This window comes from Leuresthes tenuis, unplaced genomic scaffold, assembly GCF_036924035.1.
Source record: "Leuresthes tenuis unplaced genomic scaffold, fLeuTen1.0.hap1 SCAF_17, whole genome shotgun sequence".
Taxonomy (NCBI): domain Eukaryota; kingdom Metazoa; phylum Chordata; class Actinopteri; order Atheriniformes; family Atherinopsidae; genus Leuresthes; species Leuresthes tenuis.
Genome location: NW_027325371.1, coordinates 23,203,549 through 23,222,404, shown reverse-complemented (window position 1 = coordinate 23,222,404; position 18,856 = coordinate 23,203,549). Strand labels below are relative to the sequence as shown.

Below are 18,856 nucleotides of genomic sequence, written 5' to 3'. Positions count from 1 at the left end.
AGGATACCTGTTGGAACAGGGAAACACAAGTTAATAACCACAATAATGTCACATGTACATAAAATCAATTGAGAAATTAAACAGGAGGAAAAAGAGAGCAAAGTGAGGAAAGGTGTGACAGATGAGGTCCCCCAGCAGTCTAAGCCTATAGCAGCTTAACTATGGGATGTTTCAGGGTCACCTGAGCCATCCCTAACTATAAGCTTTATCAAAAAGGAAAGTTTTAAGCCTAATCTTAAAAGTGAAAAGGGTGTCTGCTTCCCGGACATTTACTGGCAGCTTATTCCACAAGAGAGGGGCCTGATAACTGAAGGCTCTGCCTCCCATTCTACTTTTAGAAACTCCGGGAACAACAAGCTGTAGCTCAGGAGGAAGAGCAGTCGCCCACCAATCGGAAGGTCGGTGGTTCGACATGTCGAAGCGTCCTTGGGCAAGACACTGAACCCCACGTTGCTCCCCCAGTGTATCATTGGGGGTATGAATGTGTGTGAATGCTTAGAAAGCACGTAGTTATGTCCTAAGATGTGCTGTATGAATGTGTGTGAGTGGGGTGAATGTGGCATGTAGTGAAGCGCTTTGAGTGGTCAGCTAGACTAGAAAAGCGCTATACAAGTACAAGTCCATTTACCATTTACAAGTAAACCTGCAGTTTGGGAGCGAAGTGCACTGTTAGGAAAATATCTTACAATGAGATCTTTAAGATATGATGGAGCTCGGTCAGTAAGAGCTTTATATATGAGAAGAAGAATCTTAAATTCTATTCTGAATTTAACAGAGAGCCAATGAAGAAAAGCTAAAACTGGAGAAACATGATCTCTCCTGTTAGTTCTCATCAGAACTCTGGCTGCAGCATTTTGGATCAGCTGGAGGCTTTTCAGAGAATATCCATAATCAGTGATAATAGTGGGAAGGATTCCATTAATCTTCTCTCTGATAGAAACAATTTTATTGATGAAGAATCTCATGAAATCATCACTGCTGAGAGTTAAAGGAATACATGGCTCAACAGAGCTCGGACTCTTTGTCAGCCTGGCTACAGTGCTGAAAAGAAACCTGGGATTATTCTTATTCTCTTCTATCAATAATGAATAATAACCAGTTCTAGCTTTACGAAGTGCTTTCTTATACGTTATTAAACTATCTTTCCAGACTAATTGAGACTCTTCTAAATTAGAGGAATGCCACTGTCTCTCCAGCTTTCTTGCAGCTGTGAATTATACCAAGGAGCCAACCTCTTCTGACTGATTACCTTCCTTTTCAGAGGAGCAACATTGTCCAGTGTTGTACGCATTGAAGCTATAGTGCTGTCAACAAGAGAGTCAAGTTCTACTGGAGTAAAATTTAGGTAGCCGTCCTCTGTCATATCTGCACATGGCAGTGAAGAAAAGGATGATGAAATCATCTCTTTAAATCTGGTTACAAGATCAAGGGTATGATTAAGGCAGTGAGTAGGTCTGTGAACACTTTGAGAAAATCCAATAGAGTCTAATATAGAATTAAAGTTAATATTTAGGCTGTCATTTTCAACATCTACATTAATATTAAAGTCACCCACTACAATGACTTTATCTGTACTCAGCACTAACTGGGATAAAAACTGAGAATTCAGACAGAAAAAAAGGGTTCTATGACCCTACCAACATGGACTCTCAGTCTTGCGATGAACTGAATCTTTCTGACCTCTAGCCTAGACAGTTGAGCTTTCTTTGACAGAAATGTGGGTATGTGGACTTTGCATGGAACGCATTCTTTGACAAGAAAACCTTTGTCCACCATTATGGCCATAGATGGGTTAAGGTGGGCCCAAATGCTAGACTGCTTTAAGATATCTTTGTCACTGATGGCACCTTCATAAAGAGAAGACATCAATGTCACTGCACCATGAGGGGCCATCCCAGTCATCCCTTTGAATACAGTGTGATTTATAAGTAGAAAACACTTCACTCTGGAGATGAAGGGAATCTGGAGTTCAGTGCAATCTAAAATGATTTGAGTGACAGCGTAGTCTTGAAACACATCTGGCAGGTGAGCTTTCAGTGTCCTCATCTAGCCAAATACTCACAGCCCCCAGTACAGTATACAGGAAGTTAGCCCAGGTGTTAATAATATGGCTTACAGTAGACAATATATTTTGAATTGGTGGGCCAAATCCTTTTGCATCAGTCCCAATGACAGGTCGGTTACGAAGAGAAAAAGCTTTCATGGGTTGAAGAAGCTGGAAAAAAATATTTAGTTTCATCATTACCATATTGCAAGAAATCCATTGTGACTGGCTAAATGTATTTTGATAAAGGATTCATTTTAATGATGTAATAACAGGCTTTGTAAGGTCAAAAGGAAAACATTTAGGCCCACCGTTGCATTGGTTAGAGGGACATGATCAGCCTTCCTGCACTTCACCTTGTAACCCGTATTATCTTGTTAATATCTTGTGGCTGCGTAAATCTGTGGAACATATGAGTTATCTTAATTCATTCATTCAAATCTTTATTTCACACACCTGAGAGAGTCCCTTCTTTACTGTCCTGTATTGTGTACACCACATGCATCGTCTTCAGATGGGTAACACGAGCAGTCCAGGCTGACATTTCTGTCCCCTGGAACTCACTCAGATCACATCTCTGATAACTACGACTAGCCTTAGAAGCTTTAACCTATATGGTCATTGTCAAAACTAAGCACTGAATTGCAAATATGGTGTAGTCCTTTGATCTTTATTTTTGTCTCTATAATACTACGTCTTGGGGCATTTAAAAACTAAGGTCAGTACTTGGACCACATAGAAACAACTCTTCACCAAGATATTAATGTTGTTTTTTTGCTTAGCCCTTTACAGAGCATTTACTGAAATCCTTGTGATCAATACGATGAATACGTTTAAAAGACAGAAGAAAAGGAGGAAAAAACGAACATAAAACATCTGTATTAAACCATTAACATAAAAAAGAAAAAGAAAATAAACAACAGTTGAGCAAATATGGTAACTTGCTGTAAAAAAGGGTTAAGTTACTGCTCTACATCCAGACACAGTCAGACAAACACGTGGATATTTTTATTTACCTGGAATAGAATCGAACTTCCTGCTGATGGTTGTCTCCTCTATTTGATTTCGGAGCCTTGATATTTCTTCATGTAGCTCTTCATTTTGGTTGAGGGATAGATACAGCGCAGCAGGCTGAATACTGGCGCAGTAGTCATGGTCATGAGATGGGTCATCATCGGGAGGCCAGTCTCCATCTCTGTTGGGTTGGTGTTGGATTGCCACTCTGTTCTTTCCCAGATTCCAGGTCGTGGGGCTGGGGGACGACAGTCATTCCAATGAAAACGAACAGGGACGGCTTCAGATCGTAGTCGTCGTCATCCAGCCGGAGTGGGAGGTTTGATCAGATTGGCAGTGAGAAAGTGTCGCGAAAACACTCGTGAATTACTTGTGACTGTAAAATAATCTGTCTTCATCTTTCGGGAAGGTGTGGAAACTCGTCTACAAATTGCATCTGGCCGAGCGGCACACAGCAGTGGTGGCTCGGGCTACCGTCCTCACGTTTTTAAAGGATCATTTTCTGCGTTTACATGTCATATTTACATGTAAATTATTCAGATGGGAATGAAAATGATAAAAAGAAAACAAGTTAACATAAAAAAGATCAAGAAAAGCGAGCAGTGAGATGACTGGCATTGTACAGTGTGTGCATTCAGTTTCCCGACATCCTGACACTTCAGTGGAAATGACGTGTATATAGGCTATGAGTGGCCTGGAGCCACTTCTATGCTTAGAATTACTGATTGAAACTTACTGTTTCTGTTGAAACTCTGCTTCAACTAACTTGAAGGGTTAGGGTTGTGAGGCTCAGAATCTTCAATTATTAATTTCATAAATAGTTGTGTGTTGTTTTTATCTTCCTCCTGTAATTCTACTTCATGTTGAACCGGACATTCACACAGACGCTGGTCCAGTTACTGACTCTACTTTGAAGAAGCAATGATATCAACCAAATTTGAATACTCTGATGTAACTTTATATTCTACAGTGATGTAATTACTTCTGTTGCGTGCCAATTCAAAGTAATGATTATCCCTTCCACCCTCCATCATTGTTACTCTTCACTGAGAGCTAAGTCAGGAACAAGGTTGAGATGCAGCTCACACTGCCAGCATGTAACCATGGCAACAGTGAAGACAAAAAGGGAAAAAATGGGGTTTATGTAAGAAAAATATAGGGAGTTAGTTACACTTGGCTGTTGTTAGCACTGAATATTACATAATCACCTAATCTACCAGTGGGACCTGTGGCAGTAGACCAAATACTACAATTAAGTCAAAATATTATTTGAATTCATTTGACTTACATGGGCCATGGTGGCAAAGCACCACACGTAGGTTGTGTTTCTACCTGCATCAGCTGACAGGCCCTCAAACACAGCTCCTACATAGAGCTGACACTGCCGAGCTTTAACACTGATGGAGTGTTAACAATGAAAACCAGGGTGACAGATAATAATAAGAATAATACATTTTATTTGAGAAACCCTTGACATCGTAAAAACAATCTCAAAGTGCTACAGGAGTTAAACCCGTAGAAAAAACCTGTCTCATGAATGAGTCCACTCAATCCACATCATGTAGATCTGCATCACAAAGGTGTCTGCTGTCTGTAAGTGGTATTAACGGCCAGCAGTGCAAGGATCTAAGGCTAAAGCTGTAATGGTCCTGCCCCCCCAACAGCATGCAGAAAACCACAGAGGTACCATATTTGTAGTCCAAAAGCCGCTTGGATCCATAAAGAAGCCTGTTCACAGTAAGAAGCAGACCACTACAGATGCAACAACCCAATACGAAGGCTTTTGTTAGAATACTGCACCTCATAACCGCAAAGAGATGGCAGATGCCATAATGCTGTAATGGCAGACAGACATAGGAGGGTCATGATTCAGTCCATTTTGCTAGATTCTTATTTTGTACTCCGTTTAATCAGCACTCTCACACATTTCTATTAAAAAACTAATAAAGGATTTTTTTTCTACATTTAATTTTTATTGAAAAGATGTCATTTATGCAGCAGCACACAACTAACCTGCCACCCTGTTGTTCTCCGAGTGCAGTGTTTAAAATCAGGCATTCCTGCTAATCAGCATCGTCTTCCTTCGTTCTTAAGCTTAGCCGTAGATACATCAGTGAACAACAGCGCCATCTACTGGATGGAGCTTTGTGAATCACCAGCTATTTGTTTGTGGATTTGCAGAAAGAATGTCTCAAAAATACAAACATGTGATTGGTGATCAACAAATGCTGAGTCACGATTCACAAACAGAATTTTTAGTTTCACAAATGGCTTTTTGTTTTACAAAAAGAAAATTATATATTTTCAAATACACAGATATTTGTAAAAACCAACACACAAGTTTCAAATAGGAAATTTGTATTTGTGGACAGCAAAACACGTGTGCAGCTCAAGGCATATTTGTAGATCACCCTCTGTGCATTTGCAGTTATTTTTTAGACTAATTTAAGCCCATACATGTTTTACTTTTACCATGAGCACACTGACCCGAGTCTGAAGAAGCATTAGCCGGGGCTGGCAGTGCCAAAAGAACAGTTAGCTAACAGAGAACAGAGACAAGCCAGTAATTAGAATATCGACAGAGGTCCCAGGAGAGTAAATATCACCTTCACGTACACCCTCCCACAGAGAAAACAACAGCAAAGATACAACATGGAAAAAAGAGCCGGGACAAAAGTGAATATTGGGGCCGCTTTCCTTCAGTGGAGATGAGTAAAAGACTGAAATCTGAGGCAGAAGCTCCTCCTCTGGACTGCTCAGCTTGGGTTGTTCATGTGTTCGATGCAGCGTATGTTGTACCTGTAACTTTTCTCAGCTGCATTACCCTGATGCTGAAATTCTTCAGTTTTGTATGTGTGAACTATCAAAAAGCAACAGCAGTAGAACCCATTTATACATGTTTGTGCTAAAAACAGAGGCTTAAATAAAAAGTACAAACTGTCCACATGTGATGGTAGCAGTTTTACTGTGCCCGGTCCAAACATTATTAGCAGAATACTCAAAAGTGACTGACTGAGCCTCATCTTTTTCTTAATTCTTGGATGAGTGCTTTTCTTGTTAAAATGAAAAGAGGCAGCGGTTATCAACCCACAACAGCCCGATCTGATCTCTTATCACATGGGGGGCTGGAGAAAAATGCCTTGTAAATCCTAAATCAATTTTAAATAGGAATGGAAATATACCGTTTGTCCTGTAAAACTCTGCCTTTAAAATCAAAGATTCAAAATTCACCTTTAGAAGAGTATGAGTGCTAAAGGTCATATTCTCTTCGGGGACTTACACATCATCCATCTATAGTTTGACTTGTATGTACAGCAGCAGTATGTCCCATTAACTGTGTTATATTATGTAATGAGGAAACATATGTGTAGAAAACAGTCCACATGGTGCATCAGTTTGACTGAAATGCAGCTTTAGAACACAAATTTTTGCTTGGGCTCTAGTCACAATGTCTGATGAACGCGAGGCACTGCTCATCTCCTTAAACTAGCGTCCTCAAACTGGAAGTATCGGCACTACTTCTCGCTCATTTTGAATAAAGGCAAGAATGTTTCTGTAATATGCAGCTATGCCCAGGAATAAAGACTTTATCCTCGTCTGCCTCAAACTACTGGAACCTTGTGAAGCAGCTCACATCAACACATGCTGACACGGCAGGCTGCGATCTGCTGAGTTCAAATAAATACCAAATGTTCTAAAATACTGGAGTGATTTTATTCTTCAGTCAGTTAATATTAACATCTTTGATGTTAAAGATGTTACAGAACGTAACAGAACATGAAAAATAATGTCACAGTTACTTTGCTGAGTAACTAATTACTCTTACAGTGAGGTAACTGAGTTACTAACTCAATTACTTTTTGGGTTAAGTACTTTGTAACTGTAACTAATTACTTTTTAAAAGTAAGATGACCAACACTGCCAACACTTCGTCATTCAGAACGCCGACCGGAAAAATCATAGCATCCTCACGCCAAACTCGGAAATGACGTGTGCATGGAGCCTGATAGGAGCTCCAGTTGCTGCTTTAAGAGGACTCTACAGAAACTTCCACAAGCTGTAGCTTTATGCAGGGCTTATGAACCAAAATCAGTGTTTCTGTGACAGCACTGTGAAAACGATCAACTTCCAGAGTCATTGATGCTGACAGGAAAGACCTCCAGCATTGTTCTTTATTACAGCATGAAGAAGCCTCTGACTGAACACACCTTGTTGTCTCATCACTATGGGTAGTATTGCCAGTATTGCTGGTCCTCCTAAAGTCCACAATCATCTCCTTGGTTTGTGTTGAAGATGAGGTGATTGTTCCCACAGTTCTCTGTACTCAGCCTCTTGTCCATCACTGATGCACCCAACATCTGCAGAGCCATCATAGCTTTTCTGGAGATGACGGGGCTCTGAGTTGTACTGGGAGTTAAGAGAAATGGTAGGAGTACAGTCCCCTGTGGTGCCTCTGTGCAGCTGACCACCTTCTCAGACAGACAGCCTTTCAGTTTCACTGGCTGTGGTCTTTTTGTCAGGCAGGGTGACGGCATCTTCAACAACAACCCCAGGGTGATAAGGAAACTGGGTCCTAAAAAGTACTCACTTGTTTACTGAGGTGAGCCATGACATTGATATTTCTCTACATAAAGCTTGGTTAAAATCTGCGGTTACAGTTGACTGACTGATAAATAGTAAATTGACTGTACTTGTATTGCGCTTTTCTAGCCTAACTGACCACTTAAAGGACTTTCACACTACACCACGTCTTAATCCATATACATACTACGTGGGGTCTTGCCCAAGGACGCTTCAACATGTGGCCCGGGGAAGCTAAGAGTCAAAGCATTAACCTTCCAGTTGGCTCTTCCTGAACTACAGCCACCACCGATATACCACAGCTTCGAATTCCATATGCACAGCTGTTGTCATTAGCTGGTATACTTCAATAGAACTGCTCAGAGAGCCACTTATATTTCTCCAGTATTTCATGAGGCTATGTCAGGGGCTTCTTTAATCTTTTCAGAGCAGATGGTACCACTTTAATACAGATTCTCTGAAGTAAGTGAATAAGGTGTGTAAAGGGCTTCAAAGTATGGCATGTTTGAAATTCTCATGATGTCCATGAGTGAGTTCAGTGGTGTGAATGTATTCCAGCAGAGACTGTCTGAAAGTAAGAAGCCTTGTTGCTATGTTTAAATGACTTGATAGCACCTTCGTCTCAATCACGGCCCACTTTGCACACAGTGTTCATTTTTATAATGGCCAAAACAAACACTATCTCCATCATCTCGGTGGATTTTGAACTTGGTGGTGAATGCAAATTCAGTCAGAGACTTCATAAGGAAACAACTTAATTTGACTCTCTTCGTTCTCAGATTCAGAACGGTTTAAATGCACCATCTCCCATCACTCATCCTCTATCACTTTTTTTTTGTTTTGCTCGTCCTGGTGTAACACACCACACATATCCCAGGCATACAGATGCAGTCTTGTATAACTCTCACAACCTAAACCAGTTTCATCTAGTTCACGAGTTGTTGCCAAGAGACTGCCTGAGTGTGCATGCATGTGTGTGTGTGTGTGAGTGAGTGCACACTCTGAAGAGCCAGGGTTTTTCTACTCTGTGTGAAGGCAGATAACTGGAATTTTCCTGTTCCTGCTGCCAGTGTTACATAAATGAGGAAGTGCGAGGAGAAAGAGCAGACAGCCAGCCAACCATTACTCTTTTAAGAATCAAACAGAATGCCCATTTTACTTCAACGGAAGCTCAGTGTTCTATTTCAGTTATTTTTATTGTTAATAACTGAGAGAGACTCTGTTAGATGCTTCCTAAGGAGTGTGCCGTTATTCCCACATTTAAACGATACGACATATCTCCTAGAACACAGGCAGAATACCTACTTAAGCTGATGCAGAAAGGCTTTTTTCCTCACATTTGTGTCTGTAGCTGGAAGTAAATGTATTATATTGCACACAAGTTGATGGCTCTCTGTGGTAAGCTGAAACTTGAAATACCATCTTCTGATTGAGTGTCCTGAAGTGGACAAAATCAGAGTCTAAGCTGGCTGCTGGGGGTCACAACAGTTGAGTTTTTTTTCTGCTGGCCCACCAGCGCATCTGCGACTTTTCTCTCTTCTCATTTGTCTCTCTGCCAACGATCTTGTTTGTCCTTGTTTTCTCTTGCAACAATAGTGCAAAAATACAGCAATTTCTCATTTCTGTAATGAAGTTAGGAGCACAGCAGTTTGCTGTTGTCATTAATCACCCTCTCTGTGTGTCCCTCTCTGTAGGTGGTGGCTGGGTGGAGTTAGTCACTGAGGGCAGGTTCTGCCTCTGTCTCACACTTGCTCTTGTCAGTGGCGATTTAGTCATGGCGACCTCCTTGATCAGCCGTCAGCTTGCTCTCTCCTTGCAGAAGAATTTCTGGCTCAGTGCTCCAGGTAGATCCAACACATTCTTTGAATGTAGCCACTGCTTATTATTGTATCAGGTGATGATGCTACTTTCTCACAAATATCTCTGGTAGCTTAACCTAACAGGGTACAACATGCATACTGTTTCTTCAGTGAAGCTTAGATACTTTGCTTTCCATTGCAGTTAATATACTCTTTTTACATCATGAGTTCTATTATCAATTCCATAGTTTTATTACTACCATTTACTATGTCTGAGGAAGCAGATTATTGATTAGCTCCACCATATCAAAATGCAATTACTTGAATATACCTGTCAGCCCTGGTTGATCTTTGCCATACTCCACATACTGTGAGGTATGTGCTGCATCTTATGCCAAACTTTGGTTCCAAGTTAAATTAGTCCGTCTTCATTGAAATCACCTCAGCTTCTGATGTTCTTTTGGATTAAACAGGGAACAGCATGATGAAATCAGTGTGAATGTTTGACAGACGTCTGGGTGGGTGCGTGTGTGTGTTCTGCTCTCCTGTCAATCAACACTAAAGCAGACCTCTTTGGTCTGTTCTACTTGTTCAGATGACATTTTGTTCACTATTAACAAGAAATTATTTCATACTTGATTATCTAGCTTTGCAAAATTTGGACAGAAAACATTTCTACCAACAACAAATTTAAAACGGGTTGTTAGTGGACTTTGTGCTGAAAAGGACTGAACTGGCATGCACCACACAGACAGGACTGGTTCAGACCTGAACCTGTGGGACGTCATCAGCCTTCTCTGTTAATGATGAACTTGTCCGAGAGGGCTGGGTAGTATTTTCTGTCATTGAACTGAGTCCAGCTTTAGGGACAGCTGCATTATCAGGAGACACTGTATCCCTACAAGTAGAGAAAAGGTTACATTGTGTTCACCTTGTGGCCTTTACATTGACAGACATACAGCATCACCACACCACCTCCATTTTAACTGATTGATTTGAACGCAGCCACCCAGTCTAACTCAGGAACTGGACAGATAGGTTGCCAGCCAGCTATCATGGGGCTTCCCAGAACCTGAAAAGAAGTCGGTGCTTGGCTCTGCCTTGTTTCTCGCTGTGCTCATTAATGAAGACCAGTGCTGGTTATCTTACTTTAAAAAAGTAATTAGTTACAGTTACAAATGACTTTCCCCAAAAAGTACCGTAAATTCCGGACTCTAAGCCGCTTCTTTTTCCCAGGCTTTGAGCACCACGGCTTATAATACGGTATGGCTAATATATGTTTTTTTCTTTTTTACCTCGTAACATTAGACCAATAAAATTAATGAATAGTTCACAGTGGTTCAATGAAATTGTACGATAAATCAAACACACTTACACAAAATTATTGTAAATCGGTCATTTTTACTCACCCTCAACATGGAAAACAAACAAAGAAATGCATATGATGCGGCTTTTAAATTAAAGGCGATCAATCTGAGATGAGACTGTGAGAGCGACAACGAAGAGACTGAAGTGAGTGACGAAGTTCTGAGGCTGTTCAATTGGGACACTGAAGAAATGACTTTGATGGTTTTACTGTGCAGGAGGAAGATGAAGAAAGCGATCAATGACTTTTCCTGATAGGCTACTGTCTTTTTTTTTACCAGCAGTGTTACAGGCACTGTTGGGAAAAAATGCATTTATGCCACGTATTTATGCATTACCGATAGGTATTTAAGTTAAAACCATCGGTGTTACAGGCACTGTTGGGGAAAAAAGCATTTGCAGCATGTATTTGTTTATGTTACCATACGCATTCAATTGAAAGTTTAAAAATCCTCACGTGTAACATCTTTCTGTGTAAATATCTCATATTACATTGTGGACACCCACGGCTTATAATCCGGTGCGGCCTATAAAAGTACAAAATGGATTTTCTTTTTAAGATTACAGGCTGTGGCTTATATTCAGGTGCGCTCTATAGTCCGGAATTTACGGTAATTGAGTTAGTAACTCAGTTACCTCATTGTAAGAGTAATTAGTTACTCAGCAAAGTAACTGTGACGTTATTTTTCATGTTCTGTTACATTCTGTAACATCTTTAACGTCAAAGATGTTAATATTAACTGACTGAAGAATAAAATCACTATTTACAGCATTTTAGAACATTTGGTATTTATTTGAACTCTGTAGACTGCAGCCTGCCATATGACATGCATTGAAATAAAAATATATAAAAAACAGATATTGAAAATAAAATTCAAGTGCAAAATTAAGAAACGTGTAAAGGGAAATCTGGCCATAAGTAGTGCAAATATCTGTAATTGTATTTTAGGCCTGCTGCACAATAAACAGAACACTATCCTTAAATATTCCATAAAGTAACAATATTAAATATTGAAAATAATTTGAGTACAAAAGCAGCAGCAGCAACAAGTGTCATGTCAGCATGTGTTGATGTGAGGCGCTTCATAAGATTCGAGTCACTTGAGCATCATCATCCCCCCGCTATCCTCTAACGCCGTTATTACCTACACTGGTGAGGACATGGTGGATAAAGGTAACTGAAAAGTGGAACTCCAGAACAATTCATCATTACTGTGATTTAATTCATATAAGAACCTAACCAAGAGACTGGAACAAAGAGATCACACAAAACTGGAACCAGACCAGCGTGAATCTTGTTCACCAGAGACAGCTCCAGACTGCAGGACAGGTCAGCTGTCCTGAACGGTGTTGTAATTTAGCTATTTAGGTTTAGGGACCTGCCATGATCAGGAAGGGCTGAAAAATAATTGTTTAGGGAGTAGAAGAATAGAGAAGGTGGACTCTCACAGATGAACAGAACTGTCCTGTTCACCTGACACCAATACTGTCTTGAGGAAGGTCATGAGCAGATTGTGTTGGTGGGGTGACGATGCAAGCAGACTGAAGGAGATGCTGAAGCCTTAAAGTTCCAAAATACAATGTTTTAAGACTTGTTGCAGCCACGTTGGGCTGCATGTCTTTCCTCCTCCGAATCAGCTATTTTCTTCAACCAAAAACTCACAAGAAGAATGTGATCAGAGTCCATCCTGATCTGGTTTTTCCTGAGACAGAGAGATCTAGAAGCTGTATGAAGGGCCCTGCTGTAACTTTCCCTCTGTTTTTTAGTGCACCAGTCTTTGCTTATCTAGATGGCCCTTTGAGACAGAACATGCCAACAGCTCCTTTGTAATGTAAAACACGTTATTTCTGTGGCCTTTGCAACATAATGTCATTGTGCTGAGCAAAGAGCACATGCAGGACAGCTCGTACTCAGCGAGCTTGTGATATGCTGCAATCAAAGTTCAACTAGTCAGGCTGGGAAGAATACCCTCTCAGTCAATGAACTGGGCATCCATCCACACTCACAAGGCAAAGTAAAGTAGAAGCAGAAACGGTGCGTGTGCATATGTTTCCTGAACAATATGATCCAATTAGTAGTATATGAAGCTTAGGAGGAAAGCCTTACCCAGTACCAGGTTTCCATCCAAGTTGTATTTCAAGTGTTTGTCTTTTTTTGAGAATACAATATGTCTAAACAGATGCTTCTTTACTGCCAGCCAACAAAAACACTTTGCTCTGACTCCAGCAGAGAGTACGGCATATAGCACTTTCTGTCTCAGAGTTTTATATTGGACGTATGCTTTAACAAGAAAACGTAGTTCAGCTGTTTGCCTCCACATCACTGCCCAGAGCTGATGTTTGTTAGGTAAATGAACCTGTAAATCCAGCCCGGCAGTATCACATTACTGTGGACACCACAGCACCCCCGCAGATACACACACTCAGAGCTTGCTATTCCTATGTCTGCTGAAAGCCAACAGAATCATAGCTGCTATATGATTTGACAGTTTTGACAGAAAACTGACACTTTATTTTTTATGGTTGTCTTTTTCTTCCATCAGGTTGCAGATATGTCAGTAAGGCAGCAGCAAAGACCCAGCTGGACTATGACTATGATGGACCCTCAATGAAAACTACAGTCCCCGGGCCACGATCACAAGTAACACACACATTCACACACAGACTCACCCAAAATATGTTGCTCCCTTCAGAAGTCCTGGTGAGTATAACACCTCTGCTTCCCATTTATAGGAGCTGACGAAACAGCTGGGGGACATCCAGGTGAGCAGAGCTGTGTGGCTGTACTGTCATTGTTGTGTTTTAGGTCCTAGGCTTTTAGTTATCCTCCCTCTGGTAGCTTTTTCTATGTGTGTGTGTGTGTGTGTGTGTGTGTGCGTGTGTGCACATGTGTGTGTAGCCAGTTAGGATCTCTTATGTTAAGTCAGTGAACTAGTTTAATAAACCCTGCACAAATGCTGTTCCACTTATAGTACTATCGTCCATTCTTCCGGTCGTCATTGTGTGTGTGCAAAAGCCTGAAGCCTTCCTGTGGCTCGTCTTTGCAGCAGCAAAATGTGTACACATTGGTTAGCTTTTTTTGCATGCTTCTGTCGTCATATGATCATACTTTCATTGTCAGTTTTACAGTTTGATTTTGTGCTAAGTGCCTAATCAAAACGGAATCATTTCAACCCTTTTGCTTCATTTGAATTCTTCACACAGAAAAATACAATAGATTTTAAATGAATTGTGACACTTGCAGTACCTTATTTATTTGATGATATTTCTGAAAATAGAGGTCTGTCTCTGCTTGGAGCCTCAGCTCACCATGCACAGCTCACACAAACTGTGTGTGACTGTATGAAAACAAGCTGTAACTGACGTCCACCTCTGACCCACGCTGTACTGTAAGTACAGAGCGAGCTGCTCAGTGAACCCTGTGGGATTCTTCATTACTTTCACTGACTCTGTGCTCCCTCAGACAGCACATCGAGCTGTAAAGTCACAGCAGCACATGCAGTGAAAGGCTGCTGTAACGTATGCAGCTAAACGAGAGCCAATGACAACACAGAGCATCTTGTGAAACAGTAGTAAAGTATAGTTAGGATTCATTGCATTCATGTGCAGGTCTGTGTTCAGGTATGATTTTTGAAGAATAAAATAGAGAGTGCTGTGTGCTGAGAACCACAGGGATTTCTGTGGATGATTTTTTGCGTGGGCCACATGTAAATGGTAATGGTAAATGGACTTGTATAGCGCTTTTCTAGTCTAACTGACCACTCAAAGCGCTTCACTACATGTCAGGGCGATATGTTGTGGTTTGTGTAAAACAGCAGTAATTAGGACCTTCAGTTTTACTACGTGTTCAGGACACAGAACATGTTTCTTCACAGAATGTTGGTGCTGTCAACTTCTTCTGTAACTACGATGAGAGCAGAGGGAACTACCTGGTGGATGTGGATGGCAACCGCATGCTGGATGTCTACACTCAGATCTCCTCCATCCCCATTGGTTAGTAAAAAATGTCCATTCACAGCTACTTGGATTTGAACAAGTCGACAATATGGATAAGCTGACCTAGTACAGTAAATAATATTCTAAATTGTACTGTCTACCCAACCTTTATTAGTAATGGTGAGAGAAAAAATTAGAGATTCATAGCATAGATTAACAATGTGGGAGTTTCTGATTTTGGATCTGATGCAGGAAATCAGACACCCAACAAATTAAGATCTTATCACATATCAGTAAGGATCATACCAATCTAAACTTGTATTAACCTGCTCAGAGATCTGAAAGCTCACCATACTCAACATATTCAGTCAATATTCATATTCTAACTCCCAAAATACAGTATTTTGATTCCTGCTGCATCAGGTGGTTCTTTGTTCTTGAATAAACACATTCAGGAGCACTTTTTGAATGATTTGAATGATAGCTTTTTAAGGGAAATGTTATTGTTGCAGTAGAAGTTATTAAAGAGAAATAAAAGTAGAATTAAACAAAAGTATGTATCAGAGAAATGAGAGAGAGAGACATGGTTAAATCTCCAGAGACTGTAATGAATAAATCACTTGCAGCTTGGAAACAACTGAGCTGATTATGTCACAGGCAGCGTTGCCAGGTAACACAGATGAACTCATGCACAGCACGGACTGCATTACACCACCTAATGTTAATAAGCTGTGCAATCACTCCTCCTTTTGTGTTTACCCCTCTGTCTGCAGTCTCTGTCTGCTCGTGTACTTAATTATAGAGGTGTTAGTCTGTTATATGCTCCTGCGGCCACGTCTCAGTGAAACACATACTGCTGCGTTAGAGACATTTCTGCCTTCTTCATCTATCAGCTCTTTACACTTATCCATTTTATGAGCCAGTGAGCTGATCGAGTGAAGAAAACTTCCCCTCTTCTCTGATTTGTCCCTGTCATCTTGTCTGAATTTTGGATCTTATTCCAGGCAATACTATCGACTGGTCACACGTTAACAAATTTATGGTTGGCATGGTAACTCATTAAAACAAATGTTAAATGAATGACCAGCAGCACAGCATAACATCCAAACCAGTGTAGAAAAATGTTTTAAAGAATCAGTGTTTTCACAAAAGAAAAAGTTTATTAGAAAGCCAGAACTCATCATGCCCAGAGCTACTGCAGCAGGCTGCCACTAGCAACACTATCCTGAAACTCTCCACCAAAGTGGAGATGTTTGGTCATAATGCACAGCAGCACGTTTGGAGGAAACCAAACACAGCATATCAGCACAAACACCTCATACCAGCTGTCAAGCATGGTGGTGGAGGGCTGATGATCTGGGCTGGTTCTGCAGCCACAGGACCTGGGCACCTTGCAGTCATTGAGTCCACCCTGAACTCCTCTGGATACCAAAGTATTCTAGAGTCAAATGTGAGGCCATCTGTCCCACAGCTAAAGCTGGGCTGAAACTGGCTCATCAACAGGACAATGATCCCAAACACAGCAGCAGATCTACAACAGAATGTGTGAAAAAGAAAAGAATCAAGATGTTGCAATGGTCCAGTCATAGTCCAGACCTCAGCCTGACTGAAATGCTGTGGTGGGACCTTAAGAGAGCTGTGCAGAAACCAATGCTGCAAACCTCAATGAGCTGAAGCAACGCTGGAGAGAAGAGTGGCCGAGATTCCTCCACAACCATGAGAGAGACTGATAACGTCCCACAGGAAAACATTACTGCACCTCACTGCTGCTGAAGCTGCTGCTGCAAGCTGCTGGATCAGGGGTTCACTTAGTTTTACACTCACTGCTGCTGCAAGCTGCTGGATCAGGGGTTCACTTAGTTTTACACACAGGAAACCATTACTGCACCTCACTGCTGCTGAAGCTGCAAGCTGTTGGATCAGGGGTTCACTTAGTTTTACTCACTGCTGCTGAAGCTGCTGCTGCAAGCTGCTGGATCAGGGGTTCACTTAGTCTTTTCCACAACAAATGAAAGACTTGAGTTACGGTACAGAAAAGCTTTCTCTGAGGTGGATGTTCAGACTAATGATTATTCCAGCCGGGCTGCAGTGCCCAGACTGTCTGTGTGGGACAGCAACGCATGGAGGTGCTCTAAAATAACTGCCCCTGAGCTTGTGCTTTACTATCTGCATCTGCTTGGTTCAGCAGCATAACAGAGTGCAAATAAAAACTGAACAAATACATCTTATTCAAATGCAACGTTCCCGTTCTCTCTCGTAAGAAAACAGTCAGCATGGAGCTCCCTGTGCCGCTGGAGTTACTGCACCTGACTGAGTAGCTGCATGTTCTGTGCTGAGTTGTGCGACTCGTGCTTTCCGACCGTGTTGCTGCTCGCCGGCGCCGCGGTGCTGCTCGCCGGTGCCGTTCTGACCTGATTTGCATTGTTTTTGTTGGTGTGCGTGCCCTTAACCTGCGTCCGTGTTCCTGTTGGACTGACGTGATCAAACAGCCCTCACTGCTTTCTCCACACAGCCGTTTGATAAAAGCCAGATTATAAAACTGGAGTCTGACTGTCGGTAACAATGCGGGACAACGTCTCAGTTTGTGAAAAGTAGTGAAAGTGGTTGACTGTCCCGCAGAAGCGGGGCATCTGGTCACCCTCGCAGTGCCTGAAGCCAGATTGAGGTTTTTTTCCTCAAATCTTTGGTTCCAACACTTGGGCCTCCGTGACAGAAGGGCTTTTGTTGGTGCCTGGAGCGTTCACTTAATTAATTCAGTACTTCACAAGGCTTTCCATCTGAGTTGGTAACTGTTTTACTCCACTTACTAGTATGATTTAGACTTTTATATTGATAGAAACAGGATAATTAACATTTGTCTACCTGAATTTTGATTTAAAATCACTTTGCTAATGTGCGTTTGTGTTGAGCAGTTCAGGGTTCGAGAAGTTTCCACTCACCACAGCCCCTCCAAGTATTTATATGATACTTGTTTGACTTTGTCATTTTCTGGCTTGGATGAAAAGAAAGCACAAAAGGCTCTCTGACCTTTATGCCATGAGGGACAGTTCCATTTTTTTACAGTCGTGCCATTGGAAATGCTGCAAAGATCCATTCAGATGAAAATAGGAACTTTAATAATGACGTTTTTTGTTTTTGTGATGGAGGGTTTGCATGCGCTGATACAGGGCAGCTTTTATGTTGCTGTTTCTTCTCTTACTTGCCTGTGTTGATAAAATACTGTGTATTTTCATGATATTTCCAGTTGTTTTATTTGTCGTGTGTTGCAGACACACATGTTGAAATGCTTAGGATGAGGAGTACAGTACAAACATCACTGTGCAACATACATAAGGCGATAGTACCCACTGATAACATATAGCAACATACAATAGAATATATACAACAATAATAATGATAATAGGACTGAAAACACAGAAATAACAGATATAACAACATTTACAGCTGGATATTAATGAACTGAAAGATTTCAGAAATACACAGTACATCCAAGACAGTATTATGTTCCTTAATTATTTTGTGAAATTCAACTTCTAGAGAATGAGCAATGCTCTAAATGAGGACATGACAGAACGATTCTGATACCTCACTGCCCTCTGCTGGCTATTGGTGGACTGCCCTTTATGTAAGTCAGCTGCAGCAGTTTATGTAAGAATAATAAAACCAGTTCAAATCAAACATTTCATTTACAATACAGCAGAGAAAACATATCAGATGTAAAAAAAATAAAAATATAAAATACATCTTGAAATCAATGGCAGTAACATCTGAATAAACAGTTGGGACAGGTTCATGTTTCCCACTGTGTAGCATCCCCTCTTCCTTTAACAACAGTCTGTAAACATTTGGAACTGAGGAAACCAGCTGCTGGTCCTGGGGGAGAGGAATGTTGTCTGATATAGGATTCCAGCTGCTCAGCAGTCCTGGCTCTTCTTTGTTGTGTTTTGTGTTGATGCTCCACAGATTTTCAGTGAAAGGTTTGAACTGCAGGCAGGCCAGTCCAGCACCCGGGCTCTTCTATCAAGAAGCCATGCTGTGGGAATCGCATCCTGAAGAAGACGCAGTCAGGATGGGAGCAGATGTTGCTCTAAAACCTGTGTATACCTTTCAGCATTGA

General features: G+C 41.2%; 2 protein-coding genes across 4 annotated transcripts in view; one reads left to right on the top strand and one right to left on the bottom strand.

The window, feature by feature from the left end:
• cln3 (CLN3 lysosomal/endosomal transmembrane protein, battenin) overlaps positions 1-18,856 on the bottom strand; it is a 313,824-nt gene that overhangs the window by 91,548 nt on the left and 203,420 nt on the right. The gene's annotated exons all lie outside the window — the stretch shown is intronic.
• The window catches only part of abat (4-aminobutyrate aminotransferase), a 43,970-nt gene that overhangs the window by 2,937 nt on the left and 22,177 nt on the right, over positions 1-18,856 (top strand). For 2 of the 3 annotated variants that reach the window (XM_072369720.1, XM_072369719.1), the window contains 4 exons: positions 9,334-9,483; positions 13,347-13,444; positions 13,537-13,566; positions 14,679-14,796. In XM_072369720.1, coding sequence (XP_072225821.1) covers positions 9,414-9,483; positions 13,347-13,444; positions 13,537-13,566; positions 14,679-14,796 — 316 coding nt within the window. In that variant the 5' untranslated portion in view covers positions 9,334-9,413. The remainder of the gene's footprint in view (positions 1-9,333; positions 9,484-13,346; positions 13,445-13,536; positions 13,567-14,678; positions 14,797-18,856) is intronic. The other variant, XM_072369721.1, reaches the window with a different exon arrangement.